Below are 17,823 nucleotides of genomic sequence, written 5' to 3'. Positions count from 1 at the left end.
TTCCTACCTTCTGGTTTTTTGTTTTTTGTTTTTTTTTTTTAACTGTCTCTGGAATTCCATCTTATCAGAGGCTGGACCCCTTCAGTTTCATATTTTCTCTCCTTTCCATCTTTTAATCTTTTCTACTCTCTGAGAAGTTTCCTTGACTTTATCTTCTGCTTTCTTTGGAAAATATTTCATCTCTTAGATTTTTTTTATTTTAAAACTTTTTCTCATATTTCTTTATAAGAAAAGCATCCGATTTTTATGATATAAATATCTTCTCTGAAAAAAAAAGAAAAAAAATAAAAATAAATAAATATCTTCTCTGAGAATATTTGAGTTCGGAGGCTTTGCTTTCTTCTCTCCCCCCATTGTCTTCAACCTTGTATTCCCGAAGAGTGAGAGCGAGTTGTCAGGGAGTGTGCAGGGCAGAGTAGATGGTCTGTAGGCCCCGGGGTAAGTGCCAGCACAGCAGGCCAGAGTTTTCAGTGTCTTCCCCCCACCTCCCCACTCAGCAGGTATCCCTGTGGTCATTCCCTGGCCTCTTCAGGTCACCTTCTCAATAGAGCTCAATGGAGTTCTTCAGTAGGACAACTTCAGATGTCCTGTCAGTAAAGGTCAGGGTGTCTGGGTGTTGGGATGGGTGAGAGCTGCTGGTCCAGGAAATTCCTTTTTACCAATTCCTGTTTTCTTTCATCTCTTTCTACAGTAGTGAGGCCTATATATCCTGTGCCCTCCGTGAACACAGGACTTGCTGCTTTTAGTTCTCTGATAAGTCAGAACCACTTTACATTTGCTTTTCATTTTCCATAGCAAATTGGCACCCCTCACTTATATCCTTCCCCTGCACCTCATTATAATTTTAGTTTCAAGAGGAAGAGGAGCTTCCTCTTATGCATTTCTTCTATCTCATTTAACTGGAAATCCTTTTTTTATTTTTTAACATGTCATATAAAGCTATCAACTTTTCTTTCTTAGGAAGGACTGCCCTTTTCTGAGATGATGTGCTTCCTCCTTTCTTTGTGCTAAACCACCCTTTCTACTCTGAAAGTGATATTAGGAGACAGTTGGGTCTTTTTAAGTTGACCCCAAAATATATTTTTAAATTTTACTGGTCTGTGGATCTAAAATCAAGAAAACAATACCCTAGCCTTTTTTTTTTTTTTTTTTTTTTTTTTGAGAGTTGGGGGAGGAGAGGAAGAATCTTAAGCAGGCTCCATAGGCGCCTGACCTGAGGCTTGATCTCAGAACTCTGAGATCATGACCTGAGCCAAATTCAAGAGTTAAATAATTGACCAGGCCACCCAGGAGCTGAGAGAAACTTGAGCATAGGCAGGCAGACAATTGAAGTCAGTAGCAGAACATCAAAGAAGATTAATGGCAGCCTTCCCCAGTGGGAGGAGGCAGTCAGAAGGGTTGAGCTGGGGAGGAGGGTTCACACCTGACCAGCCTTCCTTCCTAAAATTAGAGGTAGGCAGGCTCATCTGGCAAGTTGGGGAGGCCCTGCCCTGGGGCACGTTACCATGGTTTCTTGAAAGTTTCTTTCCTGAAGGTCTGTTTTAAAGAATGAAACTAGGTGAGAAGAGGGATGTATTTGTGCCTGGACAGTCGGTGTGCGATTACACGAGGCTGACAGTGGCATCCTGAAGGGCTGGGGCTGGGCACCCTGTCCAGCTGGCATCTGGGAAGCTGAGTCCAATGGTGTCCCCTTTGTCTCTGCAGGACTGGTCCAGATCCCTGTGAGCATGTACCAGACTGTGGTGACCAGCCTCGCCCAGGGCAACGGGCCCGTGCAGGTGGCCATGGCTCCTGTGACCACCCGGATATCGGACAGCACAGTTACCATGGACGGCCAGGCTGTGGAGGTGGTGACGTTGGAACAGTGACATGCAGCCATACCACCGCATTGTTTTCTAGTCTACTTCAAAATTTTTTACACGTTTGCAGAGGTGCAATCAAATGGAATTAAGTCTCTCGACTTTGGAAGAAAAGTTTTGTTAACCTTTTTTTTAAAAAGGAAGAAAGGCAGTGGGTTTTGGAATTGCATTTTTTAAAGCACCACTCTTGATTTTCTGGGATTGGTGGAATAAGATACCATGTTGTCAATTTCACTGTCCCGAAAAAGCCAAATTATGGCAGGACTTCTTTCTGCAGAAACATGTGTGTATACTTACGTGTGTGTATGTGTGAGTGTGAATATATGTATATGTGTACATATGGATATACACATTTACATATATATAAAGTATATATATATGTATGTATGTATGTGTGTATATATATATATATATATATATATATATATATGAAACCCGCATGGAATTATCTGTATGAAATCAAGGTGAGCTGTGGAAAAAAATAATTCACCCAGTTTAGTGGGTGTAGGGTACGTGGCCAGACACAGTCACCCGGTTTTTGTTCATACCAGGGTCATGCGTTGAGCTACTGACAAACTCAGGCGGAGGTGACCATGCCCTTCACCAAAGCTGCCTCCCAGTGGCCACCCAGAGCTCTCCCTGCTGGACTCACCTGAGGAAGGAGGTTCCAGAATGGGGCAGGGTCCAGAAGTTGTGTTTGCAAGGTCCAAGGGCCTCGCGGTCTGGCAGCTGAGAGCTCCTCGGGCTGGCCCAGGTGCTGACCTTACCATAGGCAGGTGAATGTCCTTAAAGCCCCCCGGCAGGAACAAGAGGGTTTTCCTCAGCCTCCCATCTCTTCCCCTTCCCAGGAAGCCTTCTTGATATCACGACTCTTAAGAGGTTGCTTTGGTTTTAAGGTCAGTCCTGAATTGGTCATGTATATGAACTGAAGGTAACAGAAGTATTAAGGGTTTGAGGAGCACGTGCGTGTTAAGTGTGCTTGTGGGCGTGTGCTTGGAGGGGAGAGAGTGGGAGGGGGAGGGGAGGGGCGGGAAGGGGAAAGGAAGGAGGGAGAGAAAGATCTTCAAAGACCAGGGCACACCAATGGGAGCAATTTTTTTCCTTTCCAGTAACTTTCTGTAGCTTCACAGAGGAGACTGGAACTGACAGGAGCGCCTGGCTTGAGGAAGGTTGCTCTTCATCCTGCGGGGGGCTTTGGAAGAGAAAGGGACCTGGGTGTTTCCGGCACCCCTGGAGCAGGCCCTGTTTCAGAAGGGACACGGCAGTCTTCCCAGGTTGCAGCCTGTGCGCCGGGCCCCACGGCTTCCTCCTCACGGGCGTTGACTGGTCTGGGTGTTCTCTGTGAAATCCTGTGATTTCTCAGCTGCAAGCCCTGAGTCTCCAGTGGCTAAATTCACCTGACTTCTCGACAGGCCAAATCTCTGCTCCTTGAGTACAGGGACAACTCTTCCTCCCTCCTCCCGGGCCCCCACGTGTGATAGTGTATTTAATGTGGTTTTTTTTTATGCGACATTAAAAGATCCTTCACGTCTTGCTCAGCCTTTGAGAAAAGTTTCAAATTCTTGTATTTGCTTGTTTTATATAAAACTATCTAATGTTCTTTGTATGTTTTTTTCTGTACGTAATAGGGGGAGGGAAGGGAAATTTACATATAAACAGTCCTAGTTCTACAACTTGTTATTTTTTTAATTATTATTTTTTATCGTCATTGTGAAGCTGTTCAGGGGCTTTAAAGTCCGTGTTCCTTTGTGGTGAAATAACCTCCTAATAGTTTGAGAAGTTGCCAAGAAGAAGAGAAGCAAAACCCAAGTAGCAGAGCATGGATTCTGTGTTGTTTTCCATTCTGTCTATTACTGCCTCATTCAATAAATAGTTTAAAATGTGGCAACAGGAAGTGGAACTGTTCATCTCTATAGGAGCACTTGGCCCCTTGAAACTCTTTTGGGGTGGCTTGTTCTGCTTTGTGAAAGGTGCTCGTCCTCAAGCTTGGTGGTCTTTGGCACTCCGTGATGCTCTGGAACCCAGTGAGGATAGTGAGCGGAAGGACTGGGTCAGGGCCTCCTGGCCAGCACCCGCCTCCAGAGCAGTTCCATTGAATTAGTTTTATAAACTGTCCTGGCAGTGCAGGGGCAGGTGAGGGGCTGGAATTTAATTTGAAAATTTCTAAAGATGGTTTGGAAACTCTACTCTGGAGTTCTTTCTTCAGGTGTTGCATTCCACATTAAAAATCAGGATGGGTGATGGTGCCTGCCCATCAGGGTTCCTTCCATGTGAATATTGTTCGATACTGCAGTGGATTATCCTTGACACAGAGGCCTCAAGCCAGTAACTGTTTCCTTAAGTCCTCGCTTCTTGGCTCATTGCTTTCATGTGGCAGCTGCCATCTTTCCAGCTGCACGCCCTGTCACACCACCGGCTGTGGGCCCTTCATAACGCCCCCCCATAACCTTGCACCTCCGTGTTTGTGCCCACTCTGTGCCTTGGCCTAGAATGATTCCCTCCACTACCTTCTTTGTTATTGGATGCTTCCTGGGTCAGTTTCCTGGTGATAATGGTTAAAATAGTGGAATAAAGAAGACCAGAGGGAGGGTGGCTCAGCGGTTTAGCACCTGCCTTTGGGCCAAGGCGCAATTCTGGAGACCTGGGATCGAGTCCCATGTCGGGCTCCCTGCTTGGAGCCTGCTTCTCCCTCTGCCTATGTCTCTGCCTCTGTGTCTATGATGAATAAATAAAATCTTTAAAAAAAAAAAAAAAAAGACCAGAGGGGTTTTCCTTGATGACTGACAGTGGCTCAATAAAGCTAGTGCCAGCTCTCCCCCTTCTTGAACAAATAGCATACTCTTGCCTATTTTCACTAGAGGGTGAATGGAAAAAGAGGACTGATTACAGCCATATCAACTGAACTTCACTGCCATTGGCCACCTAGGAGCATCTGGGTTATCTGGAGTACTTCCTTATGGGGCCAGCCTCTCTCTGGAGGTGACTTACTATACAGTATATTCTCTTGGCCTGGCAAGCCCCAGGTGCTGCCTTTTGAGCAAGCATGTTGAAAACTTTCTTTGGTGGGGCTCATGGAGACTTGCTTCTGTTACTGCCCGAGTCAGCAGCAGCAGCTGCTGCAGGGACCAGGTAGGTAAAATCGCCAAGTGCAGTGGAAGTAGCTCGGGTGGGAGAAGAAGGGAAGCATAGGGGCAGGGTAGAGAGAATCTTCTAAAGGGAGCAGCCTCTCCTGAGTGTGCACAGATTACCAGCAAGTAGGAGGAATATGGGCCCTAGAGCCCCATCTCCGTAACTTTTCAGAGAAGATGGGGAGTTCAGATTTGTGAACATATCTCCTGATTTCAACAACAAATCAAAAATCCTAAAAAACAAAACAAAACAAAAAACAAAAAAACCCTTTACACACCCTGCAGGGGCTTAAAAAAAAAAAAACATCTGTATACCAGATCTAGCTCATGCGTCAGTTTTGATTAACTTGGTGTGATAGCCTGCCATGTGTCAGACACATACAGCCCGGCAGGTGCCCATGGGCAGCAAGATGAGACATTCGTATGAGCAGATCATTGCAGCCCAGGGTGATAAGGTGCCATCTGGATGGAGGGATGTAGCAGAACAAGTTCTGTTATCTCCTTTTATCTCCTTAAGGATCCTCTGCATTAAGTAGTTTATCATCCAGGCCGCAGACAAAGATCCGGTGCTCACAGAAACTGAGACTGGGCCAGGAATTCTTGGCTCTGAGTCCTACATTTGAGAAGTCACTGGCGATGCTGGTGACCGCTGGAGTTGTCTAAACTCAGATGAGTGAGCTGAGGAGAACCAGAAGGGCAGGGAAGAGAAGGGCTGCGCACCCTAAAAGCTCAGGCTGCCAGTGTGCCGTGGGCCTCATGCAGACCCAAGCCGGGCTCATCTGCAGCCACTTTGCACATGGGAAAGAGCCTACTCGCCTTCCTCCCTACCTGCAGCTCGTCCCCACTCCTCCACAATGCTCCGCAGCCTCAGCTTGGAGTGTGGCTAGGTTGTACCCAACGCTGTGGGTCCCTTTGGTGTCACCACACAACTGAAGCTTAATTAGTTGGAGCAGAGGCTACATGGGGTGAGGGAGAAGAGCCCGCATTTCCCCCTCCCACCCCCCCCCAGTGGGCTCTGGGTCAGGTCCTCAGGCCAGCGCAGCCTGTGGCAGCAGCAGGGCGCATACTCAGATGCCAGAGCCAAGGACACCGTCCGTGCACTCCCACCTTAGCCTCTGCTCGTTGCTCCAGGTTGGCAGCTCTCAGAGAAGATCCACTCGGGGCCGTGGAGGCAGCACGGAGGGAGAGCTATGACTTACGGATTCTGGAATAGCAGGACAGGGTGGGTTTTCCCACTGCCATTCCAGTCCCCAACTCGCTCTGATTTTGAGGTTCTCTTTCCTGAAAACCACTAGGCGGTTAGCAAACATTAATTGACTGCTGGTGTCTTGGGAGTGTATTTCTACAAAGACTGAGGGCGGGAGGGGAAAAGAACAGGGATAATGCCCATGTGCAGAGGGGGAGCCAGGCTTAACCCAGGGCGACCTCGGGAGGCAAGGACAAGCCTGTGTCCCAAGCCCGTGTCTCCAGCCCCGTCCAGAGGCTTTCCTAGTTCCTGTTGAGAACTACGACTTGTCTACAATGAAGAGTATTTATATGGTATCAAAATAGTTCCAACCTATATAGCCCTTACAACGTGGCTTGTTTTGTTCTCGAGATTTACCTATAGATTATCTTAATCTTTACAAAGTACTGTTGTTATCCCCACTTCACAGATGAGCAAGCAGACACAAAGAGGTTAAAGTCGCTTATTTAATATTTGGGAGAAAAGTCTAGGAACTATCTCCCCAAATTTAATGCACTTGAAATTAAAATTGTTGGTGCAGGGCAGCCGGGTGGCTCAGCGGTTTAGCGTCGCCTTCGGCCCAGGGCATGAGCCTGGAGACCCAGGATCGAGTCCCATGTCGGGCTCCCTGCGTGGAGCCTGCTTCTCCCTCTGCCTGTGTCTCTGCCTCTCTCTCTCTCTCTCTCTCTGTCTCTCATGAATAAATAAATAAAATCTTTAAAAATAATAAATAAATTAATTAATAAAATAATAAAATTGTTGATGCAACTTAAATTAGTTGGGTCTCAACTCCAATTTCTTCTGAATTTATCCTTCAAATACTAGTGTTAGAACTAGCAGTAATTAGGGGCGCCTGGGTGGCTCAGACGGTTAAGTGTCTGCCTTCGGCTCAAGTCATGATCCCAGGGTCCTGGGATTGGGTCCTGCATCAGGGCTCCCCCTCTGGTGTGCTCACTCTCACTTGTTCTTTCTTTCCCTGTCAAGTAAGTAAAATCTTAAAAAAAAAAAAAAAAAAAAACTAGCAGTAATTAAAAACTGCTCTGCACAAGACACTATGCAAAATGCTGTCCACCTTTATTTCTAACCTTCTCCACAACCCTATATGGAGGTTAGATTCCAGTTTATAGGTGCAGGAACTGAAACTTGGCAACTTCACAAGGTAAATGTGCAACTAGCAAATGGAGGGCTGGGGTCAAACTGATATGTCTGTCTCTAGAAGTTCTGTTCTTTGTGCCAACCATTCAGAGGGCTGGTGTTGAAATACAAGCTGTACATCTGGATTCTCATCTTTAAAGAAATCTCCAGGGCAGCCCGGGTGGCTCAGCGGTTTAGCGCAGCCTTTGGCCCGGGGCCGGATCCTAGAGTCCCAGGATCGAGTCCCACGTCGGGCTCCCGGTGCATGGAGCCTGCTTCTCCCTCTGCCTGTGTCTCTGCCTCTCTCTCCTCTCTGTGTATTCTCATGAATAAATAAATAAAATCTTTTAAATAAAAAAATAAGGAAATCCCCAGGTGAGTCCTGAGCTTAGCCCACGGGCAGCCTCAGCCATCAGGGTTTTCTGACTGTGCCCTCGCTGTCGTGGGGAGTTGGCCACACACAAGCCGCCCCCCCAGCAGCGGGGCCTTTTTATCAGGCACACATACAGGGACTCGAATAGAGCAGATACTCAAAACATCTATCTCATCAGATAAGTGACCTTAGTTTCCAGTGGTTCCTTAATTAAAAACTTCAAGGAACCCAAAACATCCATTCCCACACCTTATTACTCAAAAATTTTCTGCAAAAGCCAGTGTTAACATTGTTAAATAATTTGGTGTGAAAATAATGTTGGTGTTATTCCCAAGAAAAATCTGGCCCTGTGAGATCCTACCAAGGATGAAGGGTAGTGAAGATGCTGGGGCCTGGACATATTCTTGGACATAAGTAGTTACATCATGTTGTCTTCATTAAAAGCCCTACAGCCTCAACACTGCAGAGAGATCAGTTGATGTTATAACCCAAGAAGCTCCAGGCAAGGAGGCCAAGCCAAACTTTGGCAAAGTAGTTGGATTGTGAAGTCGTCAGTTGGACCTAAGTCCCATACAGTCTTCGGCCTTGCATGGAAGAGGATTTTAAAGCTGGAAGGGACATTAGCCACCACCCCTCATTTAGGCTATGAAGATTAAAGCCTAGAGGTACAGAGACTCAGGACCACATGAGTGGAGCATTGCACCCAGGCTTCTGACTCTTGGCCAGGGTCATGCCCCCACTGCACTCTGGGCAACTCCTGCCCTGCCTGGCCTTACCATCTAAAGGGGCTTCTTCGAACCTTAAAATCTGGGGGGGGCGGGCACCTGGCTGGTTCAGTAGTAGAGCATGCAGCTCTTGATCTTGGGGTTGCAAGTTCAAGCCCCAGGTTGGGTGGCTTAAAATACTTAAGATTTTTTTTAAAAGATTTTATTTATTTATTCATGAGAGACAGAGAGAGAGAGAGGCAGAGACAAAGGCAAAGGGAGAAGCAGGCTCCATGTAGGGAGCCCGACGTGGGAATCAATCCCGGAACTCCAGGATCATGCCCTGGGCCTAAGGCAGGTACTAAACCACTGAGCCACCCAGGGATCCCCCTTGAAATATTTTTTAAAAATTTTAATTTATACCTATGCATTTCCCTTACCAGAACTATTTTTATAGAGAACAATATTCAAGCCAAATAAAGTAATCTGAAATTTGCCAAAATTTACCAAAATTATTGCAGAAAACAGCCACAAAGGGATACTTTTTTTTAACCAAAAAAATATTTTTTTAATTCATAAGAGAAAAGCTAAGGAAGACTAATCACATAATAGGATTCTTTACCCTGGCCCTCAGGGTTCTCATCTGTACAAAACATCAGTTAATGAACAATTCAGGGGACCCTATCACGAACAAGAGGCAGTGGCCCAGGTCCTTTGCTTCTCCCAATGAATTAGTTGAGTGGAGTGCCATTACTGTTCCACAGATGAGCTGTGCCAAGCTGGGCTGGTTTGGGCTGTGAGTCCCGGCCCCAGTGTCCTCCTGTGCTCACCAGTCCCAACATCTCTGGCAGGGCCAGACTGAATGAGGTGACGCCAGAAAGCACCTGGCATCAAAGCCTTTCTGGTGTGAAGAGCAAAGGTGCCTGAGTAAAGATGGGCTGCAAATGGAGCCAAGGATCTGGGTCTTCCAAGCCCAAATTCACGCAAATTCCGGACCCCCAATATGGAGCCGTGGTCTTGGGAGAGCAGTTGATTAGCCAGCTGGTGTCACGTCTCTGCCTCTCGACCAATCAGCGATGGCCAGCCGGGCTAGAGATGGTCTACCTCACAGGTAGAGAAGGGGGCTGCAAGCGCCATCATTTCCACCTAAGCTGTGACCACCCAGCTGGATAATGAAGCTGGGATCCCAATAGCCTCCCCTATTAGCGTTGCCCCTACCAAAGAGCTCTCCTAGGTCTGTGAAAGTCAGTAAATTAGGGGACCACTGGGGTAACAGTGTGCCCCATCTGCACACTCCCACCATCCCAAGAACCTCAAGGTGTTTAAAAACAGCTTTATTGAGAAGTTACATGACAGGTAGCCTGTTTTAAAGGGAGCAGCTCAAAGGTCTTCAGTGTCTTTACAAAGTTGTCCAAACATCATATAATGTAATTTTAGAACATTTTCATTGGTTGTAACACTTCCCCAAAAAGAATGTGAAGGTTGTACAAAAGATGTATACGATGAAGTGAGAAAATGGGAATGAGAAATCAAGACCAAATAAAAGGAGGTCATGCCACACTTTTACCCACGGTGGGGTCAACATCAGTGATTTGAAGGCTTCCATTTAGCTCCGCTCTTGACAAAGAGGTCATGTTACTAGAAGAAAGAAACAAATCATCAGTTACTCGAAAGAAACAAAGTGCTAAATACTTTTTTAAAAGTTGAAGGGAACTCCCAAGCTATTTTACATTCAGTATATTCCACATTTTTATACCCAAACCAGTAGCTGTGATTACTTCCTTAGTCTTCTAAAGCCTTGACCTTTACATTAAACACCTCAATTTTGAAGGTATCATGGGAGGAGCCGAACTAATGGGGCACTTAAGTGTTTATTCACAGGTCATTAAGTATCCAAGGAAAAGGTAGGGGAGAGGCAAGAATGGTCAGCAGTAGCCAGTAAGCTACCTGAAATCTGAAATGCCCCCTTCCCTGTCCTAGTAAGACCTGCAGGAACAGGAGAGGAGCCCTAAGGTCACCAGGCTTCAGGAAAGTGCTTGACTTCTGATTTCTGCTTCCCCTCTCCCAACTTCCCCACCTCCCCATCATCATCCACCACCACCCCCCAATCCTGGAGGATGGGGATCAAGAGGAAAAGGGCAGGCAGCCGTCTTCAAGGCAGACCACACCCCCACCCCAAACACTACCGGTCCTGGAGCTTGGAAGAGGGTGGCACTGAACTCGAGTTTGAGACTGAAGCTTCAGGGGGGTCGGTACTTAATGATGAACCATGTTTATAAAATTATGGAATTCACTCAAAATGTAATTAGGAGTTGACAGGAGAGTCAACAGAACCTGGTCAAGGTAATGACTACAGAGAGTAAAACCACATTGTGTTCAAACCCGCCAAGATGAGATGCCTTTGCCTTCACAAAAAGGGAAGACACTTGAAACCTGTGGGTTGGGCAGCCCCGGTGGCTCAGCGGTTTAGCGCCGCCTTCAGCCCAGAGCCTCATCCTGGAGACCCGGGATCGAGTCCTGCATTGGGCTCCCCACATGGGGCCTGCTTCTCCCTCTGCCTGTGTCTCTGCCTCTCTCTGTGTGTCTCTCATGAATAAATAAAATATTTTTTTAAACAAAACAAAAAAAAACAAACCCTCACAGCCCACCAGCGCTACCACTACAGTAACTGGCTTTCCAGTATCTGCTGTTTGAGAAAAGACACATCCATTATGAATCCAAAGTTCTTCCATTAATTTGCAGCTTGTTGGGATCCCTGGGTGGCGCAGCGGTTTGGCGCCTGCCTTCGGCCTAGGGCGCGATCCTGGAGACCCGGGATCGAATCCCACATCGGGCTCCCAGTGCATGGAGCCTGCTTCTCCCTCTGCCTGTGTCTCTGCCTCTCTCTCTCTCTCTCTCTCTGTGACTATCATAAATAAAAAAAATAAAAAAAAAAAAAATTGCAGCTTGTTCATCACAATAGCCTTTATGGACATTTAAAAAGCTGTGTGCACGTGAGCTGAATCACGTGTAGATCACAGCTCGGGAGTTTAGGGAGATGCGAGCGACCTGTTGGGCAAGGAACCAGCTTCACCATGAAATGACGCTGACACAGTGACAAGGCATCTGCTTCAGCCCCCATCTAAGGCTGCCACCCACCTCAGCACCCCAACACCTTCGCTGGAATATTTCCAGAGATGGACAGCTTACCTGTCTTAAATCATGGCCTGACGGACCATAAGGAAGTTCTTCTGTGAGGCACAGTCCACCTCTCTGTAGGGCCCACTGCCTCTGCAGTCAGGGAAAACTGTAATGTCTCCAGTCCTCCAAATCATTGAAAATAGCATTCACATTCCCACCCAAAACTTTTCACAGCCAACATCTCCAGTTCCAGCTTTTCCTGGAGATAGGTGAGCAGTTTCCAAATATAAAGTAGACTAGATTTCCTGAATGATCCACCCAGTGAAAACCAAAAAAGCTGAATTTTAAAATCTCTTTTATTTTTTTAAGTAATCTCTACACCTAACATGGGGCTCGAACTCATAACCCTAAGATCCAGAGTCACATGGTCTTCCAACTGAGCCAGCAGGCTTTCCTAAAATACCTTTTATTCTTCCCACTGCCCCACGCAAAACATCTTTTAACTGTATCAGTGAGCAATTATGTAATCCGCAGAAGGGCATGTGGGCACCCGAAATGTCACTGGTCTGGCCCAGCTGTCTGCTGCGGCCCCTCTGAAGATGGTAGCAGACCCGGACCACGGCACAGACACAGCCTGCTCACCTCCCGTGACCTGCTTCAGTGCCATCCCAGGTGAGTGTGTGGTCAACCAAAGTCACCAGGTCTTTCTTCTGCCTTCATTTAGGTAGTCTGGTCTCCTCCCTTCTTACCCCGGTACAACTGAGGCTTTTCCCTAAACGTAGGGCTTTAACCTTCTTCTCTTCAGATGCCAACTCACTGCTTCTAACCTATCATCCTATGGGGGGGGTGGGTATTCTCGGCCTCGGCTCTGTTGACAGTGGGGCCTATCATCCTGTGTCCTAGGCACTGCGGGCTGTAGCAGCTTCCCTGACCTCTACCCCTGGAGGCCAGGGACGGCCCCCACCTCCAGTTAGGCCAATCGAGTGTCTCCAGATGTCTCATGTCCCCCAGAGGGGCAAAACTCGCCCCCCACAAGGACCACTGTTCTGTACAGACCACAGGCCATCTGTATCCTGGCAGCAGAGGGCCGCGGACAGAACAGGATCAGGCCTTGGCACTGACCTCCTTCAGCCTGAACAGACTGAGGGGCACGTGCCAGGCCTCACGTTCCACTCTTCCTGCCGTCAGGTGGCTCTGGCTTGCTCCTCCTCCAAGCCCAGTTCAGGTGCTGCCTTCACTCAAAGCCCATGGGTTCCCCCTTCCCCGAGGGCCATTCTTCATTCGGGGCCCAACACCTGGCACCACCCGTTTGCACCTGCCTGCCGTCCACAGCGCCCCGCCAGAGGTCCGTGTGCCAGGACAGGCCCAGTCCACACCCATGCCTTTGCCACTAGCATCCAACAGGATTATCCGTCCACTCGTGGCCGCTATCATCTTCCTGCATTAAGGCTGGTCTTCGCAGGATGCCTGTCACACGTGGTTTTCATGGCGCTTTGCCGGAGGACACAGCACTTTGAAAGCTGTCACACCTAGAAGAGGTGGGGTCCCTGCCATCTCAGTCCTCAGGCAGAGCCACCTGCCTGGCCTTGACCCTGGGGCAGCACCATCCTTTGATCTTGGGGTCAGGCAAGAGCTGGGACTCTTAGGTGACTGGTAGAGGTGCCCAAGACAAGATCACATGGAACTCAATACCCTGTGGGATCCCAGGGTCTCCCTGTCCTGTGCCAGGCACCTACCATGTGGTCCCAGGCCCCCAAGTGAGACAGTCTGGCCCTCAAACAGCCTCAAACAGCTTTCAGCTGATGGAGAAACAGACCCACCAGCAGACGCTTTCACGTGAGGCAGCCAGGGCCAGGGAAGGGTGTGCTCTAGGCACTTCGGAGAGCTCAGGCAAAGGTGAGGGGGCCAGGGTCCCTGGGTGCCTCCGTGGCTGAGGGTCTGCCTCTGCCTGTGTCTCTGCCTCTCTCTCTGTGTCTCTCATGAATAAATAAATAGAATCTTAAAAAAAAAAAAAAGGTGAGGAGGCTAGATGGGGATGTGCATCTCCTAGGGGAGCATGAGGGGAAGCCCAGGGCGGTGAGAAGAGGGCAGATGCCTGGTAGGCCCAGTCACACGGGGCCTTGCCAACCAGGTAAAGCGCTTGGCTTTATCCTGGAGGCAGTGCAGGGACAGGCTTGTCGTGCTCGGGCTAGTGCAGGGGACAGTCAGGAGAGCAGAACAGGGAGCCGGGCCGGGAGCCAGCAGTGGTGATGGTGTCCAGGCCATCCCCACCAGCCCTGGTCCTGGCTCCACCACTCCCAGCAACCACAGGCCCCAGCAAGTCACAGCTCTGGAGGCAGATGGCCAGGGCTCAAGTTCCCTGCTTCTCACCAGGGTCATCGTGCCTCATGTCCTAACCCCAGTTGGCCGGCAGTTGTGAGGATTAATTGAAATCAGGAAAACACTGCATACAGTAAGTGCTAACAGATCAGTAGCTTTTACCATGACTAAATCTGTCCAAAGCCCCCCAATTTCTTCTTTTAATTCCCCTCCCCACCAAGGCCCAGGAATAATCTCACTCTTGCCTGGTTGTCCCAGACCCAAAAGTAGCTGTTGGGCCAGGTGAAGGAGGTGGCGCCACCCTGGCCTGAGGCTCGGCTCACCCTCTCGGGCTTTGCTGTAAATTCATTCTGCTCCCGTCCTTTACCTGGATGTTTACCAGTTAGCGGTCAGGCGGGGCTGCGATTGTACAGATCGCTGACCGCGCACCCATCTGCCCGCTGGTGTGGCTACTAAAGCGCCTTCCTCTTCTGGTTGCTCAGAAGTTTCAGAATAGAGCCCGTTAAGATAGGAGTGGATCCCTCACTCAGCTTCCCGGGAGTGCGTTTCTAGGTACTTTCTCCCTCCAGTCCCATACCTCGGCCTGCCCAGGCCACCATCTCACCCTTGGATCAACACCTGTGCCCCCCAAGCCCTGGTTTCATCCCTCCCCTCATCTCACAAGATCACATCCCCCTCTGCCTTTCCCAGGCTCCCACTGTTCTCAGGGCCAAAACCAAACATGGTCTGCTTCCCCCTGCAAAACCTTCACTTTCACAGAGAGGCTTTCTTTCTCCTGCTCCCCAAGTTCCCCAGCTCTTCCATCGATTCCCCATCCCTTGTCCCTGCAACTGCACCTCTCGCCCTTCCCCCCCTTGCCTGTTCTGATTATAGCCCCAGTGCTTATGCCCTGCCTGGTATGTAGTTGCTGCCTAATAAGTGCTTGACAACAGGAACAAACCCTCATCCTCCTCAGGTCTGGCACTTATCAGGCTTTTTAAATGAACTGCAGCCTGTGGGAGGACAGTCTTTCTTCTCTCATTTCCAAGAGCCAGAGGCTGAGATGCCCTCTTCTGGGGACGTACCCCCCACCTTCCTTATTCAGCCAGCTTTTCCTCAAAACATTGCAGCTCCCTGGAGTCCAGAGCCTGGAGTGAGCCAGGGAGGGCTGCCCGCCCTGCCCACGCATCAGCCCCAGTGGCTGGAACCACTCCCTCCCCTCTGAGAACAAGTAAGGGGAAAACAGCTAGAGTTGCAGGGGATGCGGGTCTCCCAGGAGATCCAGGGGAACAGGGAAGGGCCTTTGCACTTCTATTTGTTCTGTTGCCTGTGGGTCATCCTCTCACACATGTGCGGCTCTAGTCCTGGGGCCTCTCGAATCTTCAGCGGGCACAGGAAATGCCAGCAGGTCTGTCCACCACGCTGCCACCCATCCTGACCCAAGCTGGGTCCCTGACTCTCTGGCCTGTCTTGGGAGTTCCCACTGCATCCCGGGCTCGAGACATTAGCAGCACACAGCAGAGCTGCAGCTGGAGGCCGAGGTCCAGCCCAGGGGCCCCCACACCCCAGGGAGCCAGTCCTACATTTATCTGAGTGGCTTAAACACACCCCCCATCACACCTTTGGGGCCGTTGTCTCATCCATCCCTCCACTGCTTCAGCAAGACTGCAGAGGTCATGGATACCCGGCCGGATCCTCCCGGCTCTTGGCCGAGGGAGACCCACTGCCAGTGATGTGTGGAAGGGAAAGAGACCCTCCCCTGAGGCCTCAGGGCTCACCCTGAAAAGAAAAGCCGGGTGAGGGTACCTAACTCCAAATGTTCCCTCCTTCCTGAGCTCAGCCACCCACCCCGACTCCTTCCCTCTGGGCTGTATCTCAAGCCCTCTAGGTAGCACCCACCCCCCCACCCCCCCACCCCCAAGGCGGAGGACAGCTTCCCCGCTGGCTCGGAGACCTGTGACCTCAGGGGGATGCAGGGAAACAGTGAGTGTCACTTCCAGCTGCACCCACCCTCTGCCACTGCCCGGCACCTGGGGGCCAGAGTCCCTCCCCCTTCCCTGGGGGGCAGCAGGCCCAGTGCGGGCAGTGTGGTCCCCACGGCTGGCTGCAGAGCTGCCTGAGGAGGCCTCGCACCATAGTTGGCAAGTCTAGAACCACCGGATCCCATTACCTCACCAGTGTGAGTTCTACCATTGCCAAAAACGGCGGGAGGCAAGCGGCAGTGGTGGGACAGCCAGCCGAGGGGGCTCAGAGGCCACTGCCTCTGTGAAGAAGAGACAGGGAGAGTTAGCGCGCTCTGAGGCCCGGGACGGTCGGGCAGGAGGGACCGCAGGGACCGCATGGTCACGTCCTTTCTGTTGGCTCCTGAGGGAGCCCAGCCCTCCTGGGCCGTGCCCCGGTGCCACCCCACTGCGCTGGCCTGGTGCTGGGACCTGGTGCTGGGACTGTGCTGGGATCCTGCAGGGAGGGAGGGAGAACACTCAGGCGGCAGCTATGGGGATGCAGCTCAGGACTGGGCCCTGTCCCCACCCACTCTCTGGGGAACCATAGAGGGCCCCTCCACTTCAGACAGTCCTCTGCCTGGACTCTGGGGTTGCGAGAGCTAAAGTGGGCCATGCTCTACGGCGTACTCATCACTCCATGTCACTGTCTCACTTGATCCAGGGAGAGCCCCCCCAGCCCTGTCCTTCCCTGGGGCTAAAGCTCACCAGCTGCCCCACCCCATGGGGAAGAAGCTGACTTTCTGTACCGATACTTTTCTGCATGGAGCCCCAGAGGGGCAAACAGCTTGCTGTGGCATCTTCCCTGAGGAAGGTGGACCAACCCCCGGTAGTGCCAGTCCTCCATGACCAGCACAGGTGGCCTCTGGGGTCACTGACATCATTCAGCTTGGCCAGTTAATGGCAGAAACGAGCCAAGCCAAAAGCCACTAAACATCCCATCCACACAGCATTCTCCTGACTGTAAACTCACCATAAACACCCACCGCAGCCCTGCCCATCCTAGGGCAGCACACTTGTGTGTCCCACATCCCCCCAGATGCAGGCAAGCCCTTTCCTAAGGGGTGTTTGAAGCCACCTAAGGTCACCTCGAGTCTTCAGCCAGCATGCAGGCCCAGCCCTTCGAGGCTTGGAAGGATCTGCTTGCCTAAAGAGCAGTAAGACCAGCTCACAAGAGGACTTCTTTCCAAACCAGAAGCTTTCAGAGAGGCTGACCCCACCACAGCAGGGCTCCTGTGACCCTCAGCAGGAGCGGGAGCCAGCAGCCACTGCCCCTCCCGGGTGGAGCCACTAGGAAGATGGGGCGGAAGAGCGGAGATGCAGACCAGGCCATCCTCAGGCTCTGGCTCACGCAGGGCAGGCCCCCAGAGGCACGGGGCAGCCGGAGCCCCCAGTAGGACCGGCAAGGCCTGGGTTTGGAGAGAAATCTGCGCGGTGCCAAAGGTTCACAGAAGCGAGCAAGGCAGAGGCTGTAGGGTGGGCAGGCTTGTTTGGGGACAGGCCTGGGCTCTGGGTCCGGGTGTTCCTGGGGGTGCGGCCGGCAGGGCGGCCCGGGTGGGCACCGCGGGGGGCGGGGGGAGCCCTCTCGGCACAGCAGCCCGGCTTCACCGCCGCGATCAATGGGGCGGGATCGCATTTCGCAGGGCCCAGCGGCGGGATAATGGCTGGGATTGAATAAGCAAATGGAGCGGTGGGGGAGGGGGAGGGGGAGGGGTGGGGAGTCTGGAAAATCCACTTCACACAGTCCCTCCGGGGCGCTGCCATCTCCAGAAGCTCGAGCCCCGCAGACAAACAGGGGCCCTGCAGGGAGGAGGCGGACACCCTGGGCTGGCCGCCCTTGAAAAACACCAAAAATCAGAGCAAAGTGCTTCCCAGAGCCCTTGCCATCGCAAGAAAATGCTTTCAGCAGCAGCCGGAGGGACTTCAGTCAGACGACAGGAATCCCTGTGGGGCACAGGGCTCGGGCTAGATCAAACATCTCC

General features: G+C 50.9%; 1 protein-coding gene and 1 long non-coding RNA gene across 9 annotated transcripts in view; one reads left to right on the top strand and one right to left on the bottom strand.

Moving 5' to 3' along the window:
- Positions 1–3,743, top strand: part of NRF1 (nuclear respiratory factor 1) — a 138,604-nt gene extending 134,861 nt beyond the window's left edge. For 7 of the 8 annotated variants that reach the window (XM_025471625.3, XM_035698613.2, XM_025471623.3 and 4 more), the window contains one exon: positions 1,705–3,743. In XM_025471625.3, the coding sequence (XP_025327410.1) occupies positions 1,705–1,868 (164 nt within the window). In that variant the 3' untranslated portion in view covers positions 1,869–3,743. The remainder of the gene's footprint in view (positions 1–1,704) is intronic. The other variant, XM_025471627.2, reaches the window with a different exon arrangement.
- Positions 3,744–9,742: 5,999 nt separating this feature from the next.
- Positions 9,743–15,712, bottom strand: LOC112675082 (uncharacterized). The gene is made up of 2 exons (XR_003145741.3): positions 11,613–15,712; positions 9,743–10,061 (listed from the first exon to the last, which is right to left on the bottom strand). It is a non-coding gene; the product is annotated as an uncharacterized LOC112675082 (long non-coding RNA).
- Positions 15,713–17,823: the final 2,111 nt, after the last annotated feature.

This window comes from Canis lupus, chromosome 14 (genome assembly GCF_003254725.2).
Source record: "Canis lupus dingo isolate Sandy chromosome 14, ASM325472v2, whole genome shotgun sequence".
Lineage (NCBI taxonomy): Eukaryota > Metazoa > Chordata > Mammalia > Carnivora > Canidae > Canis > Canis lupus.
Note: the sequence above shows the minus strand (reverse complement) of the source record. Positions and strands in the feature narration are given on the sequence as shown.